Here is an 18248-nt window from a genome sequence, read left to right on the forward strand (position 1 = left end):
TTCCTTCCAAACTACCAAAATCTGTTTCCTGACGATTTGAAGAACTGAGAAATGTCTGCGTGGGGGGAAAAGGCGAAGACACATGTGATGTTGTAATTTTAGCAGGGAAATATTGCCCAATGGCAACACCAGGCGCTATCTTGTGATCTTTTCTTTTGCTCACACTACCTTTTCCTATTTGGATCTCGCTGTCCTCTCGCTAAAGGCTGCTGAGACTGCCTCCCATTCAGACGCTGTGACTTGCTTTAAGTCAGCAGAGTACGGATTTCTAAGGACAAGAGCAACTCGGTGACCTTAACTTGGAAGGTGGGGAGGACCACTAAATGGGTTGACTGTCATTTTTGATTCTTTGTAAATGCAAAGAGCAGGCCGTCTGGTGTTGAAGTACTCATCCTACTGGGTTAGGAGGTTTGCTCAGACATAGGACTTACCAAGCACTTCTAACGGCCAGACGGGGCTCCAAGCACCAGGAATACAGCAGCAAAGACCAAGCCTCTGCCCAGATTTTGAAAGAGCACCAAACGCTCAGCCAGGGCACCTCAGAGGTTGCCAAACAATGGGCAGGTGGTCTACAGGGCCCGTTGGATTAACTGTGATTGTCCTCTAGGTCCAACCACGCCCATCACTGTGTAGGCAACACTGGAAATCCTTTCTGCTCAGAACACCCTTTTCCTTCTGCTCCTTGGTTTTTGCCTCATGTCAGTTCATAAGCTGCTGAAAAGGTAAAGTCTTCTGTTTCCTCTCTGCAGATTATCTAACCACAAACACCAGCGTGGGTTTCTGATTCACATCACATGATGTGGCGCGCAATTATATTCTGCTTCTCAAAGAAAAAAGGCAACTAAAGAATATTTCAAAATTATTTTCACACATGATTATCGTACAGTATTACAATGTATTATGTGCAAAATTCCATTTAAAAAAATCATTTACAAAAGGAAGTATAACACAGTTTGTGCTGTGGGTTCTGGATGTATCACAAAAGCTAACAAAGGAATAAGGTACAAAGCCAACCAAGTCAGATGCCTACGCATCTTTGCACAGAACAGTAACATGTTTTTGCAACTACCTGTGTTACATGGGTACAAGATCCTCATACTTTTAGCACACCCCAACCAGGTTTCACAAAACATGAGTTTACTTCGCCACACATTCTTAAAATGCGGATGGCCTTTTGGTGCATTTGCAAACTCTTTTCTAAACAGCATCTTACTTACCTCCATGAACGTCACCATACACATGACTTGGTCTCTGCCCCAAACAATTTGATGCCGTTAATTTTGACTTAAAAAGGGAAATAACAGTGTTATCTTTTTTTTTTCTTCCCTCGTGGAGCTTTCAAAATTGTTTCCAAAGGCAAATAACATAAAAGAACGTTGCCAAATCTCACTGTCTATTTATGGTATTCTCAGCATAGGTGGTTCTTCCATTTTCTTTTCTCACTTCCTTCAAGGAGCCTGAACCAGCAGGCTCACTCCTCAGTCCTTTGTTAAGAGTCTGTATTTCTCTCTCGATCTCTCTCTACATCCCTGTCTCTCCTGATCCTCAGCATCACTTGGTTAAAACACAAAACAGCACAATCTCACGGAGCGTGAACAAGGTAACAGTACATCAGATTTCCAAAGGCATTCTGTGGCCAGTGTCAGTAATACATCGCTTTACGAAATCCAGCAGCCTCTCCCCACAAAGTTGCCGCAACATCCAGTTACAGAAGAGGGGCTTATACAATGCAATACTCTCAAATCCAGCAAGAGATTTCTTTTGGAATATTAAATGTTAAAATCACATGCATAATTATAGAATATTTTAAAGTTACAAAAATAGTTTAAAAACCAATCCTGACAGTTTACCTGCAACTGCTATAAAATTTCTATGAAATATATAAAAAACACAAAGGCTCTTTGTAAAATAAAACAAAAACAAAAACAAGAAAGAATAAGAAAAAAAAAGTGAAAGGATGAAGCCATCCACAGAACTGAGAAGTACTTGACGCACTGCATCGGCCAGTCCTGCCAGACACCTGCTGCTGAATGAATTCAAGAGAAGAGCTTGTACCTTACATGTTTATTACACACACACACATGTTTGTGAGCCTGGCTGCGGGTAGGCAGCAAACACTTTTAGGACACTGAGACCATCAAATGCAACTCTCCATCTCTGAGGGAGAAGCCTCCTGTTTCATGAACCTCAGCTACCTGGCTTGGGCAAGGTGGCTCAAGATGCCCTTGGTCAAGTCTGCCCGTGGATGGCTTAGTCACTGAACCGAGGGGTCTCCAAGGAGGTGCCTGCTTTTCAAGCACAAGCACGTGGAAGGCGGGAGGCGAGGTTCCTAACCACTGGAGTGTCCGGCGTCTCCTAGGAGGTGGCGAGATCTTCTTCCCCATTCTGGAAAATGATGCCGTAAGGGTCGTTCTTGATGCGCTTGTAGACAAAGTGGAAGATGTGGGGCTGCGGCCGGCTGTGCAGCTCAGCCTTGATTTTTTGAGGGTAGGTGTCCTCTGCCAGCTGCTGCCACGTTTCGTCGACAAAGAGGAAGAGTCTGTACTCCTCAGGGTCCCCCACCTTAAACTTCTCGGCACAGAGCTGACACACGTCCTCGGTGGTGACGTACGGTCGCACCAGGAGCGTCTTTCCCGTGCAGCCACTGTTGACCTCTTGGAAGGCAACTCGGAGGTAATTCTGCAGGTGGAAAGAGAGAGGTGGGGGGCCGGGTGAGAAGGGGGAAACGAGCAGCCATAAGTGAGCATGATGAGATGCGAGGCAGCAGTCTAACTTGCAAGCCACTCCTCAAGCAAGGCTCCGGCTCCTCAAGATCATGTCAGGATGCGAGGCCGCCAAGTGCAAGCACAGAGGCTGAGCTAAATGTGGGCAGTGGGGGAGCAACAACATGGACTGAGTGGTTGTATTTTAATTCCTTACAAATATAAGGAGCAGGAAGTTCACTGAGCTGGTCTGATCCCTGAGTGTCCTTCATTAACCCTGGGTAAGAAATCCCTGGTGAAGAGGGTGAGCCAGATCCCATACTGGGTGGATTCCCAGCTTGAAAAACAAACTAGGCGGAAGAGCCCGAGCCAGGAGTCAGCAGGAAGAGACGTGTAACATACGTGGACACAAGAGCACATGTTGGACTTGTTTTGGATGACTTTTCATGAGGGCAATAATGTTGGGTTGGACCACAGGATACTGACAATATTTGACCATTTCACCTCCCCACATGGCGATTGTATGTGGTTCAATTTAATACAAATGGCTATCCGTGCAATATGGAAAAAGTCAGCAGGAGGAAAATGTCCATTCTTCCAAAAGGCTTTGGAGATGGAGCTGACTGAGTGCAGAGCGGTGCTGGGGGACGTAGAGGAGAGGTTTGCAGGCTGGGCTCTGTGAACAGGGCCAGGTGTATGCCATCACAAAATACAACACGCCTCCGGTATCACAGACGCAAAGCCCTGATGGGGCAGAAAGAATCCTACACTCAGAGCAGGCTCTCTGAGATTCTGTGACCCTGAATAACTTCTTCCGTGTCCTCTTCTTTAGGAATGGGGTTCCCAGATAAAACAGAGAACACCTAGCTAAATTTGATTTCTCGGCCTTAAAACTATTTCCCTTTCTAAACTTTCTCAGGGGTGAAGGGAAGCGGTGCTTGCTCTCCAGGGTCTCCATGGTTACCATGAGGGCTCACTGGGATGTTGGAAGGGCAAGCTCCATCAGAGGGAAGGACTGTGCGCTCTGCACTGGTAATGGACATGCTGGAATTAGAACCTCAGCCAACACACATCCTCCACATTACCAACCCCCTCCTCTCCCATCTCCACCCCGACACCTGGCCCACACACTTGGTATCCATTTACTCACTGGCTCCGGAAGAGGACTTTGTGAAAGTCTACATTTTTCGCATTTGACTAGTGAAGAAGCTGAGGCACAGAGAGGCTGAGCAACTTGTCCAAGGCCACACAGCCAGTGAGTGCCAGACCCAGCATCTTCACCACTGTTGCGTGCTGCTTCTCCGGTGAGGAGACTTGTGTGTGTGTCTGTGAGCCCTGATTTAGGAGTTCCAAGTGGAGTTTTGCGTCTCTGTTTTTGTTTTTACATCCAAACTGAGTGCTAACGATTCCTCCCTTGGATTATATGTTAAGGTGCTCCATCTCCTGGGCAAGCAGGGCCAGTGGAGGGAGTGTGAAGAGGGAAGGGGGCCCTGTGGCCGCTGAGGATCTCCAGGTTAGAAACTCCAGCTGGAGAGAGGGGGCGGGAGGAGGGGCTGGTGGCAGGTGGGGAGATGGACGAATGAGCTTTTCTTATTTCTTCTGTTCCTCTCCTCAGAGAGTGGGCCGCCTTAGCAGTCCCCTCCTGGGACAGGCAATCACAGTATCCCAAGGGCCTGTGTATGCAAAACCACTTAACACATGGACAACAGCCCAAGGGGCAGGGGAACACACGGTATGTGTTCTTGCTTTTTAGATGAATGTACACAGGAGGGAATTTCTGAGAACACGGCTATCTTAGAGAAGAACTTGAAGATCTTGCCTTTCCATGAAGGGCTGACTTTGTACCACATGTACCTTTGAGTATTTTCAGAGCATTGAGAGGCAGAAAAGGCAAGGAAGGTGAATCTGAATGCGGACATGGACAAATCTGTCCTGCTTAAAAGTTCACCACACGGCACAGAGAAACAAAAACACAGCTGAGTTTTATAATATGACTTGGAATTTGCAAAATATGATTCAAACACACTTGCAGACTTACTCGTAATTTCATAGACAATGAGCAAATCAAGGGTTGTTGTGCCGGGTAAAGTTTTCTGTCGCCCTAATCTGCCTCTCCTCTCTCAGAAACAAGCTCTTTGGGAATCTCACATTCCTGGGCACCTGCTCATAGTTATGGAATGTTCCAGATAGGGATCCAGGCAGCACCTGACCGGCTGCCAGAGCTGATGCTGCCAGTGGGATTCTGGGGTCTTCCGTTCTGGGGGGATGGGTGGAGAAAAAGGAAGGGGAGAAGGGAAGGCATTACTGCAACCCCCACCCCCCTCCTCTCAGAGAGACCAGGTGGGCTCAGGGCCTAACCCTGCTATTTCCTGTCAGTCTTTTTTTATTTTTATTAATATGTTTTTATTAATTTTTAGAGAGAGAGAGGAAGGGAGAGGGATAGAGAAATAGACACATCAATGATGAGAGAGAAACATCATCGATTGGCCGCCTATATGCTCCCTCTCAAGCCTGCAACCAGGGAATCTAACCATGACCACTTGGTTCCTGGGTCGACACTCAACCACTGAGCCACACCGGCTGGGCAAATTTTTATTTACTGATTTTAGAGAGGGAGAGGGAGAGCAAGAGAAAGAGCGAGAGAAAGAGAGAAAGAGAGAGAGAGAGAGAGACATCGATTTGTTGTCCCACCTATTTATGCATATATTGGTTGCTTCTTGTATGTGCCCTGACTGGGGATCGAACCCGCAAACCTTGGCATATTGGGACGATGTTCCAACCAACTGAGCTACCCGGCCAGGGCTCCACTCAATCTTCCGATGAAATAAGAAACCTGCCACCTGTGCCGGAGAGCTTCCTCCTTGATTTCCTGTCTGCTTAGGGCTCAGTATTCATGCTGAACATTCTGCTAGAAATCCCGCCTTAATTTGACTTTGTTTTCTTAAGGGCAGCAAAACTTGGGCCAAACCCACATATATTTTTTTTTACTATAAGCAAAACAGAGAAGTGAAACAACAAGGTCAGAGGGTGGTTTAAAATATCTCTTCCGCCGAATGATTTGACAAAAGAGGGACCTCAGGCGCCCTGAGCTCTGCGTGCCCTGGGAGCCAGCTCAGCCTTGGTGGCGGACAAAGGAAGCAGGTCCCCCGCCCCGTCACCATCGCTGGCCACATACCTGAAAGTCGTCCACGGAAGGGATGGTCCGGTTGGTGGTTCTCCGTTTGTGCCACTGCCTCAGGGTGTCTCTGGTCTCGGAGCTGAGCAGTCTTGCAGCTTGCTCTTCTTGGAAATTCTTTATCAGAGAAAGTGCCCCATAGGCGCTTGTCAGGTAATAGCCCCCTAGAAAGGACAGAAAGGGTGAGTCTCCGAGTGTCCAGCTCTGGTGACGAGTTAGGGGACTTGTAGAGGCTGTGCTTTGTATTTTCTCCATTTCTCCCACACGCATGCCCTGTGAGACCACAGCAGCACACAGCCAAGAGCATATCCTTCGAGCCTCCTTCTGTCCATTCACGTATCATCCACCCCCCGCCCCACCAGATGTACTGGGTGACCCATCCTGTGCCAGGGATGGGGATGCCGACGGCCCTGGCTGACAATGCCCTGTGCTCACTGGTGGGATTCCCATTCCAATGGGCGAGACATACAAAAATCTCAGTTATTTAAGTGCAATTGTGAAAATGTTTTGCCAGGAAAGGTCAAGCCTTTTTGTGGGCCTGAGGGAGGTGGGGAGGCAGGTGCGGGTGGGGAGGTCAACTGCTCTGAGGCCAGAATCATTTACTTTAGCACCAGGAGTCCGCATATCTCCTGGCAACACTTTCTGGGGCTTCCTTTTTTTCGGTAGGAATTAGTATTTTCTAAATTTTAAGTAAAATATATGCTTCGAAAGGACTGCACAATATACAAGTGTGTTCCCAATAATATGGGTTTTTCAAAAGAACTTCTCCCTCCTGACGCCCTTCCCTACCCTTACTTGGGAACTAAGGTGACACATTTAGGAAAAAAATAATTTATAAGGAGAAGCAAGTAATGTCCCTTTTATGGAGCATTTAGGAATGATTTCTTATGCTTGGGGAATGTTAAAAGACTACAACACTGTGAGATACACAGAAATGTGTTCATTGTTTTGTCCTCAACTGTAATTTGGCGCCTCCTGGGGAACTTGCAAGCACTGTGCTCTAGAACCACTAGGGGGCGCCCCAAATGTTTATTAAAAATTCCCTAACTGGGCACCCACATTTTAAAAATTATATATATGTCAGTAGAGGAACGATCCACCTTTTCCACTTGCAAAGGGTGAACAGAAAGCCACTATATTTCTTTAGGACATTTACAAAGAGTTTTCTTCACCTTAAGAAGAAACTGGCTAAAGTAAATGTCCACCCTCATTTTAAATGGAGAAACATTCTTTGTCAACACACTATTGAATCTCTACCATGAGCCCAACACAGGTACAGAGCAGGGGATGGGTTTTTAGGAAGTAGAGTCTGAGTCTCTGCTCTCCAGATGTTTATAAATTTACTAAAATAAGTGGACACTGGTAGTTTATTCATGCAAGAACCAGAAGTTAGTTGTGGTTAAATCAGTTTTGTGCAGAAGTACCAATTTCATGGCCAAAGTATTTAGCTGCTAATGCAAGATCCCAAACAACTATCTCTGTTCAACAAGTGACAACAGTCAAGATGGCAACTGGTCCCCCAGCTGAGAAATGAGCCCTGTGAATCGCAGTGGCCAGGTAATAGCCCCCTATAGAAAGAGAATACCTTTGTGCTTTTCAGGTCACTGATGGAGATTTGGGAGTTATTTCTTGTTAATCCTCACCCGGGGATATTTTTTCCATTGATTTTAGAGAGAGTGAAAGGATGGGGGGAAAGACACACAGAGAGAAGCATCAATGTGAGAGAGACACATTGATTGGTTGCCTCCCGTCTGCGCCCCGACTGGGGCTGGGTATCGAGCCTGCAACCGAGGTACGTGCCCTTGATCGGAAAATAGAACTTATGACCCTTTAGTCTTCAGGCCGATGCTCTATTCACTGAGCAAAACTGGCCAGGGCTGGGGGTTATTTTTTATGGATGCATCATCTAGGCCACTCTGAACAATGAACTTTCCATGCACAGATCACATGTCAGGCTTTTTGTTTAGTTATTTGAATAGTTTCATGCCCCACCAGCTGGGGGTAAGTTCCCCAAGGTAGCTCCACACACTAATTCAGAACTGTGAGTAGCTGATTTTTACTAAATATTTGTTCTAAGAACAAATCAGCACATGATTGACCGTGAAATGCAGTAGTACATTTAAATGCCACAGAATTTCAGGAGAAATCATTATCGACTTAAATATTCAAGAAAGAGGTGTATTAGAGCTGAAACTTGGAGGGACTGTTACAATCAAGTTTGGGAGGGAGGGTGTTTTTTTTGCACATCAAATATTAGACTCCATAGATCCAGAGACAATACAAGCATTGAACAGACTGCCAAACCTCAGAGGGAAGGCAGGGGAGGGTGGCGGGGGAACAGGGGTAAGAGATCAACCAAAGGACTTATATGCATGCATATAAGCATAACCAATGGACACAGACACTAGGGGGGTGAGGGCATGTGCTAGGGGGTGGGAACAGCTGGGGAGAGACCAATGCGGGGGGGGGGGGGAGGGAAAAAAATAAATTTTAGACTCCATAGCTGTGATCTGTTCAGGCCACAAGGAGAAAACTCAAAATGCTGGAAGCACAAAACTGACCACACTTTGAAACATGTGGATGCAATTAGAGGAAGGTTTACGTTTCAGCAAAACTATCACCCTACCACAAGAGCTGTGCACTGAAAAGGGTTCTCTGATGCTTTTTCTGTCAATGAAACTCCCCGCATAAGCAGCAGAAGAGATGTGGGCTGTTGCCCTGCAAAGCCAAGGGCCTTGGGCTGGCCTCGAGGGCTGGGCCGGTGATGTAGCTCTCTGCTCAGTAGCTTCTTGCTCCCGGCCACATAGCTTCAGTTCACTGACATGCAGGCCTGGTCTGTAACCACAGCCAAGCCGACTGGGCTGCCCGGCTCTCCCACGGAAGGCAGCCAAGAAGCCTGAGACACAGTTCCGTGGAAGCAGGCTCCAGTTAGGCATGAGTTCACAGGCTGCTCTAAATGTTCACCAGCTGGGCCCTTGTGTGTCTCTCATGCGTGATTCCTGGAGGTGAGGACAGCAACCTGCTCATCTGTCATCAACACAGTGTCCAGGGCAGTGTCTTCCTTTGGGGAAAGGCTGGGAAAGGTGGCAGGAATTGGCTGTCTAGATCCTCGGGCCACAAGATGTAAGCACATGTTTGTCCTAAGCACACATTGTCAGCAACAGAATGGTAATTTTCTTAGTGAAACTGGCATGCTTGTTCCCTAAAGTGCCAAGAATATGACATACTTATCACTAGAATTAAACATGATCGGAGCTAAAAACAACAACAACAACAAACCTGGATGCACATAAAATTACAAAAATGGCCCTAACTGGTTTGGCTCAGTGGATAGAGCGTCGGCCTGTGGACTGAAGGGTCCCAGGTTCGATTCCGGTCAAGGGCATGTACTTGGGTTGTGGGCACATCCCCAGTAGGGGGTGTGCAGGAGGCAGCTGATCGATGTTTCTCTCTCATCGATGTTTCTAACTTTCTATCCCTCTCCCTTCCTCTCTGTAAAAAATCAATAAAAATATTTAAAAAAAGATGCAATCCTATATAATAAAAGCCTAATATGGTAAGTGTCCAGTTGTCCAGTCATTTGTTCAACCAATCACAGCATAATATGCTAATGATATACTAAAGCTACTCAACTGCTCGCTATGACATGCACTGACCACCAGGGGGCAGACACTCCAACTGGTAGGTTAGCTTGCTGCTGAGGTCTGGCCCATCGTGACTGAGCGAGACTGGCCGGACATGCCCTGAAGCCCTCCTACGGTCCCTCCCCAGCTGGCCAACCTCCCACGTCCCTCCCCGGCCCTGATCATGCACCCGTGGTATCCCTCGGCCTGGCCTGCACCCTCTAGCAATCCGGAACACCTTAGGGATGTTGGAGAGATGGTTTCAGCCTGATCCCGCAGGCCAGGCTGAGAGACCCCCCTGGTGCACGAATTCGTGCAGTAGGCCTCTAGTATGTAATAATGATGCAAAATGTGAGAATGATGGCCTGGGTGTTTCTCTTGATGACTGGACAAAACCACTTGCCCCCCACCTCCTCCTGTCAAAGCCCAGGGCAGAGCAGGTAAGGAAAGCTCCAGGCAGGGCCTTGGTGGCTCAGGTTGTGAATGAAAATGAGGAGCAATAAACAGGCAAGAGGGGAGAGGGATGAAAGAGGCTCATTCATATCTGTCTAGGGTGGAGGGACGGGATGGAAGATATTTTCCCTAATCCTGAGTCAACACTAGCCCTAGAGGGGTGGGAAGGGTGTACCCTATGGGCTCCCAGGAGGAAGACAGACCTAGTAAGAAAGGCCCACAATAGGGAACTAAGGAACACGTTGTGGGGGTGACGATACTACATTTAAGTTCCCTTCAGGGAAAATGCAAGTATGACGCATTCCCTGGGGAATCCTATCAGCCCCCGGACCCTTTTACTCAAGCCTGGACTAAAAGTCACTGGAGAAAAGATGAAGAAAAAAAAAAAAGGATAGGCAACAATTCAGAACTCAGGGGACACATGAAAATGGATGAGCCGGGTTCACAATGCACAGGCCCTGATGTGTTCTCCTTTGAAAAGACAAGCCCGCAGAAGAGTCCCAGTTATTTCTGTTTTTCATCCAACTTATTTCCATGGCGACATACCTAACGAGTGTGTAAGGAGAAGGAATGTCTGCTAAGACATGTCGGTGTCAGGCAGGCACAAGAAGAAAACTGAACTGCCAGGATAAAGCAAAACAAACGGCCCAGATTTTACTCCACTGTCTTTTTATTTTAACTAAGAGCAGACACTATTTTCTAAATAAAAAAGAAAATCACTGCTGTTTTCATCTTGAACACCAATTTTTTTTAAAAATGATGAAAACAAAGTAACAGCAGGACATTCTTTCAGTGAAAATATTCTCTAGCACATGTTTACGACTTCCTCTTGAAAGCAAAGATACTATTTCTTTTTTCAAAATACCACTTATTCTATTGAACAACATTTTTTTTAATTGCAATCAACCAATCTTGGTGAAGTGTAATTATGGCAGGGTTACATTTTTTGTGTGTTTTTCTGATGTTTCCAAATTTTCTACAATGACTGTGTATTACTTTTGTTGTTAGAAAAAAGGTCAGCACATTCTTTTAAATTAAAATTAGACCTAACTATTAGGATTTCTAAAAATCTCCCACATAAGTGCTTAATAGGTACAGGGTTTTATTTGGGGGGTATATATGTCTTTAAAAATTGTTTAATCCTCACCTGAAGATATGTTTTGTTGATTTTTAGAGAGAGAAGAAGGGAGAGAGAGAAACAGCGATTGGTTGCTCCCCATAACCAATCGAACTCGAAACCTTTTTGTGTACAGGACGATGCTCCAACCAACTGAGCCATACGGCCAGGGCTATTTTGGGGTACGTTTTTGGAGGCTAGATAGAAGTGGTGGATTACACAACATGCGAGTGTACTAAATGCCACTGAATAGTTCACTTGAAAACAGTTTATTTTGTTATGTGAATTTCATCTCAACAACAAAAACAAAATCCCCCCCTAAGCACCCAGTTCCTCCCACCTTCCCGAAAGTACGCTACCTTCTCCGTGCAACAGCGAAGGGTCTAAGAGCTCCATCATGTACTCGATTTCCGTGTCCAGCTCCAGCATGTCGCACTGAGCTATGACATAGGTCAGGACTGGCAGAAAGTCGTCGGCGCCATACATCCTCCCTGGGAGTAGGAGGAAAGGGGAAGACAGGAACATTTTTACCAGCATGTCTTGCTTTCATCTCCTACTTGCTGCTTTTATTAGACAGTGGGGAGTCATCCTGGGGCAATGTGCTATTCACAGACAGAGGTGGGCGTTTCTGGAATCCGGTGTCGCCCACAACCCTCCCCGCTGCGCATGTCTCAGACCAGCCCCAACTCACAACCTCAGCATGAGCATCTAGGAGTCAATGAACAGGGGAAAGGTGTTCTTTCTCCCCACTCCCAGGAGTTACAGCGTCATGCAATAGGACCCAGTACTTTTAAGCCGTTTAACTTTCAGCAAGCCAGATTGCAAAGTATCTGCTTATTATGTCACCGCTTGGTGTCCTGTTTCCTACTGCTTCCTGTGCAAGTTAATCCCAAACCTAATGACAGGAGCACATTCAAACCAGGAATAGAGGTTACTCTCTGCTCCACATGGGAGCACACAGTTGATTCATTTAAATGTGCAAATTCAGCATGTGTTGCACAGATCCACACGATTAATAAATGGCAAAAAAAAAATGTTAGTCCTATTGCTATTTTTCATGACAGTGGTGATTCTCAATGAGGGGTGGGGATGGGGAAAGAGGTGTGATTTTACCCCCAGGGGAAATTGGCATTATCTAGAGACATTTTTAGTGTTGGGACTGGGGGGCGGGGGTGCAAATGGCATCCAGCGGTCAACCTTACAGGAAGCACACAGCCCCCGCAACCAAGAGTTATCTGGTGAGGATGTCATCAGTGCTGAGGCTGAGAAACTGCTTCAGAAGAACATAACCCTGTGCAGGTGTTTTCTGGGATCTCTGACGTGATTTCATGAGCTACACAAATACATTTTCTATACGTCAAATATGCTGGCAAAATTAAGAGGTGATGTTCATGTGCTACCATTGCTAGCCCAAGAGCTCATGCATTAACATCTTTCCTCAACAATTTGAATGCACGCACATTTCCATCATAGCACACGAGGCGCGGTTAGCAGGGCCTGTGTTCTCTCTCTGCTCCTTCTCCAAGAGGCAGTTTCACTCAGAGGAAAAGGTGGGAGTCACCCACGGAATTACAACAGGCTCCCCGAAGACCTAGAACAAGGCAGGGCTCAATCACTGCGTATGAGTCACAGTTAATGATCTACAAGAGGCAGCACAGGAAGTCCCAGGGCTTACTTCCCATTGCAACTCTTTTGTGAATTCCAAGTACATTGCTTTAGCTTGTGGCAAAGAAGGGAGAGCCAATGAAATGGCTGTAATGAAACTGCATCATTACTGCATGCCCCATCTGACACATGCTGTAGATCACTAACACAAACCCTCACTGGCCAAAATGTAGTAATGATCATCGCTAATATTTCCATCGCACTCGGGGCTATGCAGGCCTTGTCCCATCTAACACCCACCTTATGAAGGAAAGGGTCATAGCCAACAACAGGTGCAGACACTGCATCTTAGAAGGCAAAGCAAGGCGGCCAAAGTCCCCCAGTTAATGAGCTCATTTGCAAAGCTAGGATTTAAACTGGGACTCCAGAGACTGCATGTGTATTTGCTACTCTACACTACATCTTCAATAAACTGGCATCGCAAACACCTTGTGGCCCTCATCCGATTACGCTTTTGGTGCTGTTAATCTGTTGCATGTGACTAATTTGCCAGACACTAGCGTAAGGCTTGTATTTTTGTGAGCCGCTTGGTGAGAATCACGAGATTGAAAGAGACACTGGGAATCAGAAAGCTCTGGTCCCCGGCCCTGGTGGGAAGTGGCGGCCTCACCTGAGTTGCTCTCCATGACAGTGTAAATAAGCTTGCAGACCCTCAACAGCAGCATGACTTTCTTTTCCGGCGAATACATCTTCTGCATAGTCATGAATTTGACTTTGATTTTCTCCACATCCACGATATCAGGGGTCGGGGCGAAGACGCCCAGCTCCTGGGGATTCCTCTGCCGCACGAGCTGCAGGTTCTCCTTGAGCTGTTTCCAGGAGCCGTCGGCCACGTGGAAGTCCTTCAGCATGGCCTCCACGTGCCCCTTCAGGGGCTTCAAGATGCACTTGTGCATGGCTTTTTCCAGCACCACATCTGCCAAAGAAAGTGCAGCTGCTGTGACCATTGTCTGCAGAAAGAAGAAACGCAGCTCTGCTTCCTCGGGATGGACACCAGCCGCTCTATGCATCGGTTAGAAGGCGGGCCAGGTGTAACTCCACACCCACGCAACCCACACAACTTAGCAGCCGTATTTCACTCCACCTTTTCTTCCGAAAAGCCAGGAAGCAAAAAACCTTCCCTAATGAGTTCCCAGTTTCTATTGCATATGATCAATGCAATGAAATATATTTATTTTAACTACTTTTATGCCCCCTCCCCACATAAGCACAGGCAAATATTTTAGAAGACATTCTTTTGACCCAGTTCTTCCACGGATCACTGCGTTGACAAGTAAGCATATATTATTTTAATGGAGGGATTTTCTAATAGCAAGGGTTCAAGATCCCTTAAAATGTTTTTTGAGGAAATAAATTCAACTACATACACATGTTATCTTAGATTGGATTCTGGACTAAAAAAATAATTCTTTATTTCATTTGTTATGAAGGATATTAGTGGGTCATTAGGTTTGAATAAAGCCTGCAGATCAGGTAATAGTGTTAACACTGAAGCAGTGTTAATTTTACTGGCATTTTTAACAGAATGTTTCTGTTTTTAAGATATATACATGTAGGGTAAGGACACAATGTCTGAACTATCTCTCAAATGGTCCAGAAAAAAAGAAGAGAGAGAGAGAGAGAGAGAGAGAGAGAGAGAGAGAAAGAGAGAGAGAGAGAACGAACAGATAGAGAGAGAGAAAACAGAGAGAGGAAGGAGAATGATTCAAATGTGACATTCTGGGAATCTGGGCAAAGAAAAGACATGATTTCTTAGTACATTTCTGCAACTTTTCTGTAAGTCTTAAATGATTTCAAAATAAAAAGTAAAAGTTTTGGGGGTGCTTTTGTTTAGAGTTAGGAAACACCTTTAGGTGGGAGGCATGATTTCTCCCTCTTTCTCTGAACGGTTGTCCAATGGAGTAGTCTTCTTGGCCAACAGTAAAATGACCAGGACCACACATATGGGGATCAGCCTGAAGATGATGTCTACAATAATAAGCTCTCTGCTCTTTCAACGTCAGCCTCCCAATCTCAAATGTTTGCTTATTCTCATCAAAACTACTTGGGTAGTAATCACCTAATATCTGACACTTTAATCTGATTTCATTTGGGGGCACACTGATCTGTTTCTTTATATGACTGGAAATGGTTGAGTTATCTCTCCGGCCTTTGGAATTCCCCACACTGGATCAGATCACATTGAATCCAAATTATCATCTATTGTTAGGAGGCCAAGGACAAAGAAATCTAAGCCAGACACACAACACTGAAAACAATTTCCCATAACCTAAATTAAAAGGATGCCTGTAGTTGATGCTGACCCCACAGTAATTAGCTTCCCCAGCCCAAGTTTTTCTCTGTTCCACTTCCATATCCAATTCAGGAGATCTGTTTGTTTAAACAAAGAGGTTTGTATAACTATAGAGATTCAGGTTGAAGCAAAAGAAGTTATAAAGTAAGAAGAAAAATCACATTTTTACTTGACCTTTGGCATTAAAACAGATTAGTTGGTCTCCATTGGTTATGTTGTGTTAGTAATGTTGTGCAACTTCATAGCATCTTTGACTTTACTTTTTTTATTGTGATGAAAAGTCAATAATAGCAATTAATGCTGAGCCCTCAGTTGGGCGAGGCTCTAAGTGCTTTATTTCATATGTCATCTAATTCTTACAACTCTATTACTTTTAAAAAATATATTTATTTATTGATTTCAGAGAGGAAGGGAGAGGGAGAGAGAGATAGAAACATCAATGATGAAAGAGAATCATTGATGGGCTGCCTCCTGCATACCCCCCTTCCTGCCCCCGCCCCCCCGGGACTGATCCTACAGCTTGGGCATGTGCCCTGACCAGGAATTGAACCATGACCTCCTGGTTCATAGGTTGATGCTCAATCACTGAGTCATGCCAGCTAGGCACAATATTATGCAAAAATTGTTTTTGCATAATATTGACATTATAGACATTTTCTAGATGAGAAAACTGAGGGTTGGAGATGTCTAATGACTTGCTTGAGGCTGCACAACTATTTTAAACAACCAATCCTATTGCTTTTCAAAGTAAATAATCTCCTAATTCTAAAGTTCTTGGTGAATATTCACCAGTTTATTCCTCTCTATCCAAAGGTTCCAAAAGCCACATTCGTGATTATAAGTGACTCTGTTAGAATGAGGTCACCCAATGGGGAGGGAAGTCATGTCAATCATTAACTAGGACTGTACATGAATGTTGATAGCAGCAGCATTTCTAATAGCCAAAACCTGGAAATGACCCATCCCAACAGGCCCATCCCAACGGGACGGATACAAGGATATATTTGTACAGTGGGACTCAGACAATGGAAGATTCATTCCATGAAAAACAGGACACTGCTGCTCCAGATGCAACTGGATGACCCTCGCAGACATAATGCTGCATAGAAGGAGCAGACACAAGAGGATCTCCTTTAGCATTTCTTTTATATAAAGTTCAAAAATAGGCAAAAGGAATGTATGAGGACAGAAGGCAGGATGGCACTTACCCCGAGGAATAAATGGGCTGTGGGGAGACCCTCCCAGGGGGTGGAGGTGCTCTATATCTGGATCTGGGTGGTGGCCACATGTGTGCACATGTCAAAATAGTCCCAGCTGAGCACTTAAGATACGCACACTCTATGGATGTAAGTTAAATTTCAGTAATGACGTATACATCAAGCAAACAGAAACAGCTGGAGACCAGCCTGGGATTTTCTCCTTGAACCCCAAGGGCAACTGTAAATATCACAGTGAGCCAGGTCATGTCTGGGTCAGAGCATTAACACAAACTGTCTCCAGAAGGCGCTGTGCTGTTCCTGGGGGAGACGAGCCGCAAGCTCAGTCCTAGCCAGCTGAGCAGGTAGGTCCCTTAGGCGGCCTCTGAGCTGTAAACTCCACCCTTACCCATGGATGGGCTGTGGAAATCTGTAAGGAGGGTTGAAACCTAGGACCCACTGCCAAGTGCCTGATTGTTTTGAAACTCAGAATGAAAAACAAATTTCCCAGCTTTAGGATTTTTTTTTTTTTTTAGTCCAGTTTTAAAGGCCATTATTTAGAAATAAGACTGCTCTCTTTGCATTGTTATTCAGGACTTTACTCCTAACCCCCACTCCAAGTCCATAATATATATAAGGAATATTAAAGTCCAAGGGACCTGGTACCCAGCTGGCTTTCTCTAATAAGAAAAACAGGTTCTGTTCAGGAAGGAACAGGGGAAAGTGATTTGAGTAAACAAAAGGAAGAGAAAATCTTTCAGAATGAGGACTAGCTCAGAGAAAACAAACAAGCACCCGGAAGGGTCACATCCTAATATATAAAGAGCCAGGGTCCGTAACGTCCAAAACGACCGAACGGATGACCGAATGCCAGGCTGCGCGTGCAGCAGGCTCAGGTGGGCAGGGACTGGTGAGCGGGCTGAACTGCTGACCTCTTGGTCCCTCCTGGGTCGCAGGTGCTATGGCGACCCAGCACTGACTGCCACTGCCAAGGCGGGTGCAATGCGATTGGTCGGGGGCCCCCACCATTGCCCCCCACGATTGACCTGCAAAGGGAGGCCCAGGCCACTGGCTGGGGGGCTCTGCGATCAACCCAAAGAGGGAGGCCCAGGCTACCCAGCCAGTGGCGGTGGGCAGAGCCTCCCTCTGCGGGGCCATCAATCGCGGGGCTCCCGGACTGCAAGAGGGCGCAGGCCAGGCTGAAGGACCAACCCCTGAGTGCATGAATTTTGTGCACTGGGCCTCTAGTTTCTTATAAATTACAATCTGTGTCCCCAGTGCTCATCCGTAAGGGGAATGGTACAGACCATGGCAGTTCCTTGAATGCTCCTCGCCTTAAAGAGACCTGATGTGGTTATTTATAAGAAGGTTAGTTTGTCTCCCTCCCATGCTATGAGTGATCACTCCCCTATTAGGAAGGGAAGACAGAAGCCTTCTCCCTGTTGCTTACTCTGACTGATAGCGTCGCTTCCAGAGAAGGCCAGAGATCAGAAAGGAATCATCACAAGACTGGGTCATGCTTGCTTGCCCTATGCTGTCTAGGGGGAAGTGAGAGCCTGAGAGGTGAAGGTGAAGTCCAGAGAAAATGTCTGTCTTAGAAAGCATGAGGCCTGGCAGCCAGCCCAACTCTCCCTTTCTAAGTAACCTTGGCCAAGTCACTTCACTTCTCTCACTGTCGTTGCCTCGAACTTCGGAACTGCCATAGGCATCATTGCCCACAGAAGGTAAGACAGAACTAGCTGTCTGAACCTGATTGGTTGCCACAACAAAACAAAATAAATATTCTCCAGAGGATTCTAACAGAACCCAGAGTCTAAACAACATATCATTCAAAATGTACAGACTGCAACCTAAGGTTATGTGACAAAGATATCACCTCTTGGTTGATGAGAGTTCTAGAATTCTGATAATTTTCAAAAGTAAAGCAGTACAAAGAGAAGCTCATGACAAGAGATGGGCCTTTTTCGTAGGAAACTCAAACGCTTATAACTGCTAACATTTAGTGGGCATCTATTTGTGCCGTT

General features: G+C 45.9%; 1 protein-coding gene across 10 annotated transcripts in view; it reads right to left on the reverse strand.

Annotated features, from left to right (window-relative positions):
• Positions 1 to 830: 830 nt before the first annotated feature.
• Positions 831 to 18248, reverse strand: part of RIN2 (Ras and Rab interactor 2) — a 207329-nt gene continuing 189911 nt past the window's right edge. For 8 of the 10 annotated variants that reach the window (XM_079783501.1, XM_079783495.1, XM_079783499.1 and 5 more), the window contains 4 exons: positions 13346 to 13651; positions 11430 to 11561; positions 5878 to 6041; positions 832 to 2679 (listed from right to left, as the gene is read on the reverse strand). In XM_079783501.1, coding sequence (XP_079639627.1) covers positions 2356 to 2679; positions 5878 to 6041; positions 11430 to 11561; positions 13346 to 13651 — 926 coding nt within the window. In that variant the 3' untranslated portion in view covers positions 832 to 2355. Of the gene's footprint in view, positions 2680 to 5877; positions 6042 to 11429; positions 11562 to 13345; positions 13652 to 18248 lie in introns of all 10 variants that reach the window. The other 2 variants (XM_079783496.1, XM_079783504.1) reach the window with 1 other exon arrangement.

The sequence above is a fragment of the Cnephaeus nilssonii genome, assembly GCF_951640355.1.
Source record: "Cnephaeus nilssonii genome assembly, chromosome: 11".
In the NCBI taxonomy this organism is placed as follows: Eukaryota; Metazoa; Chordata; class Mammalia; order Chiroptera; family Vespertilionidae; genus Cnephaeus; species Cnephaeus nilssonii.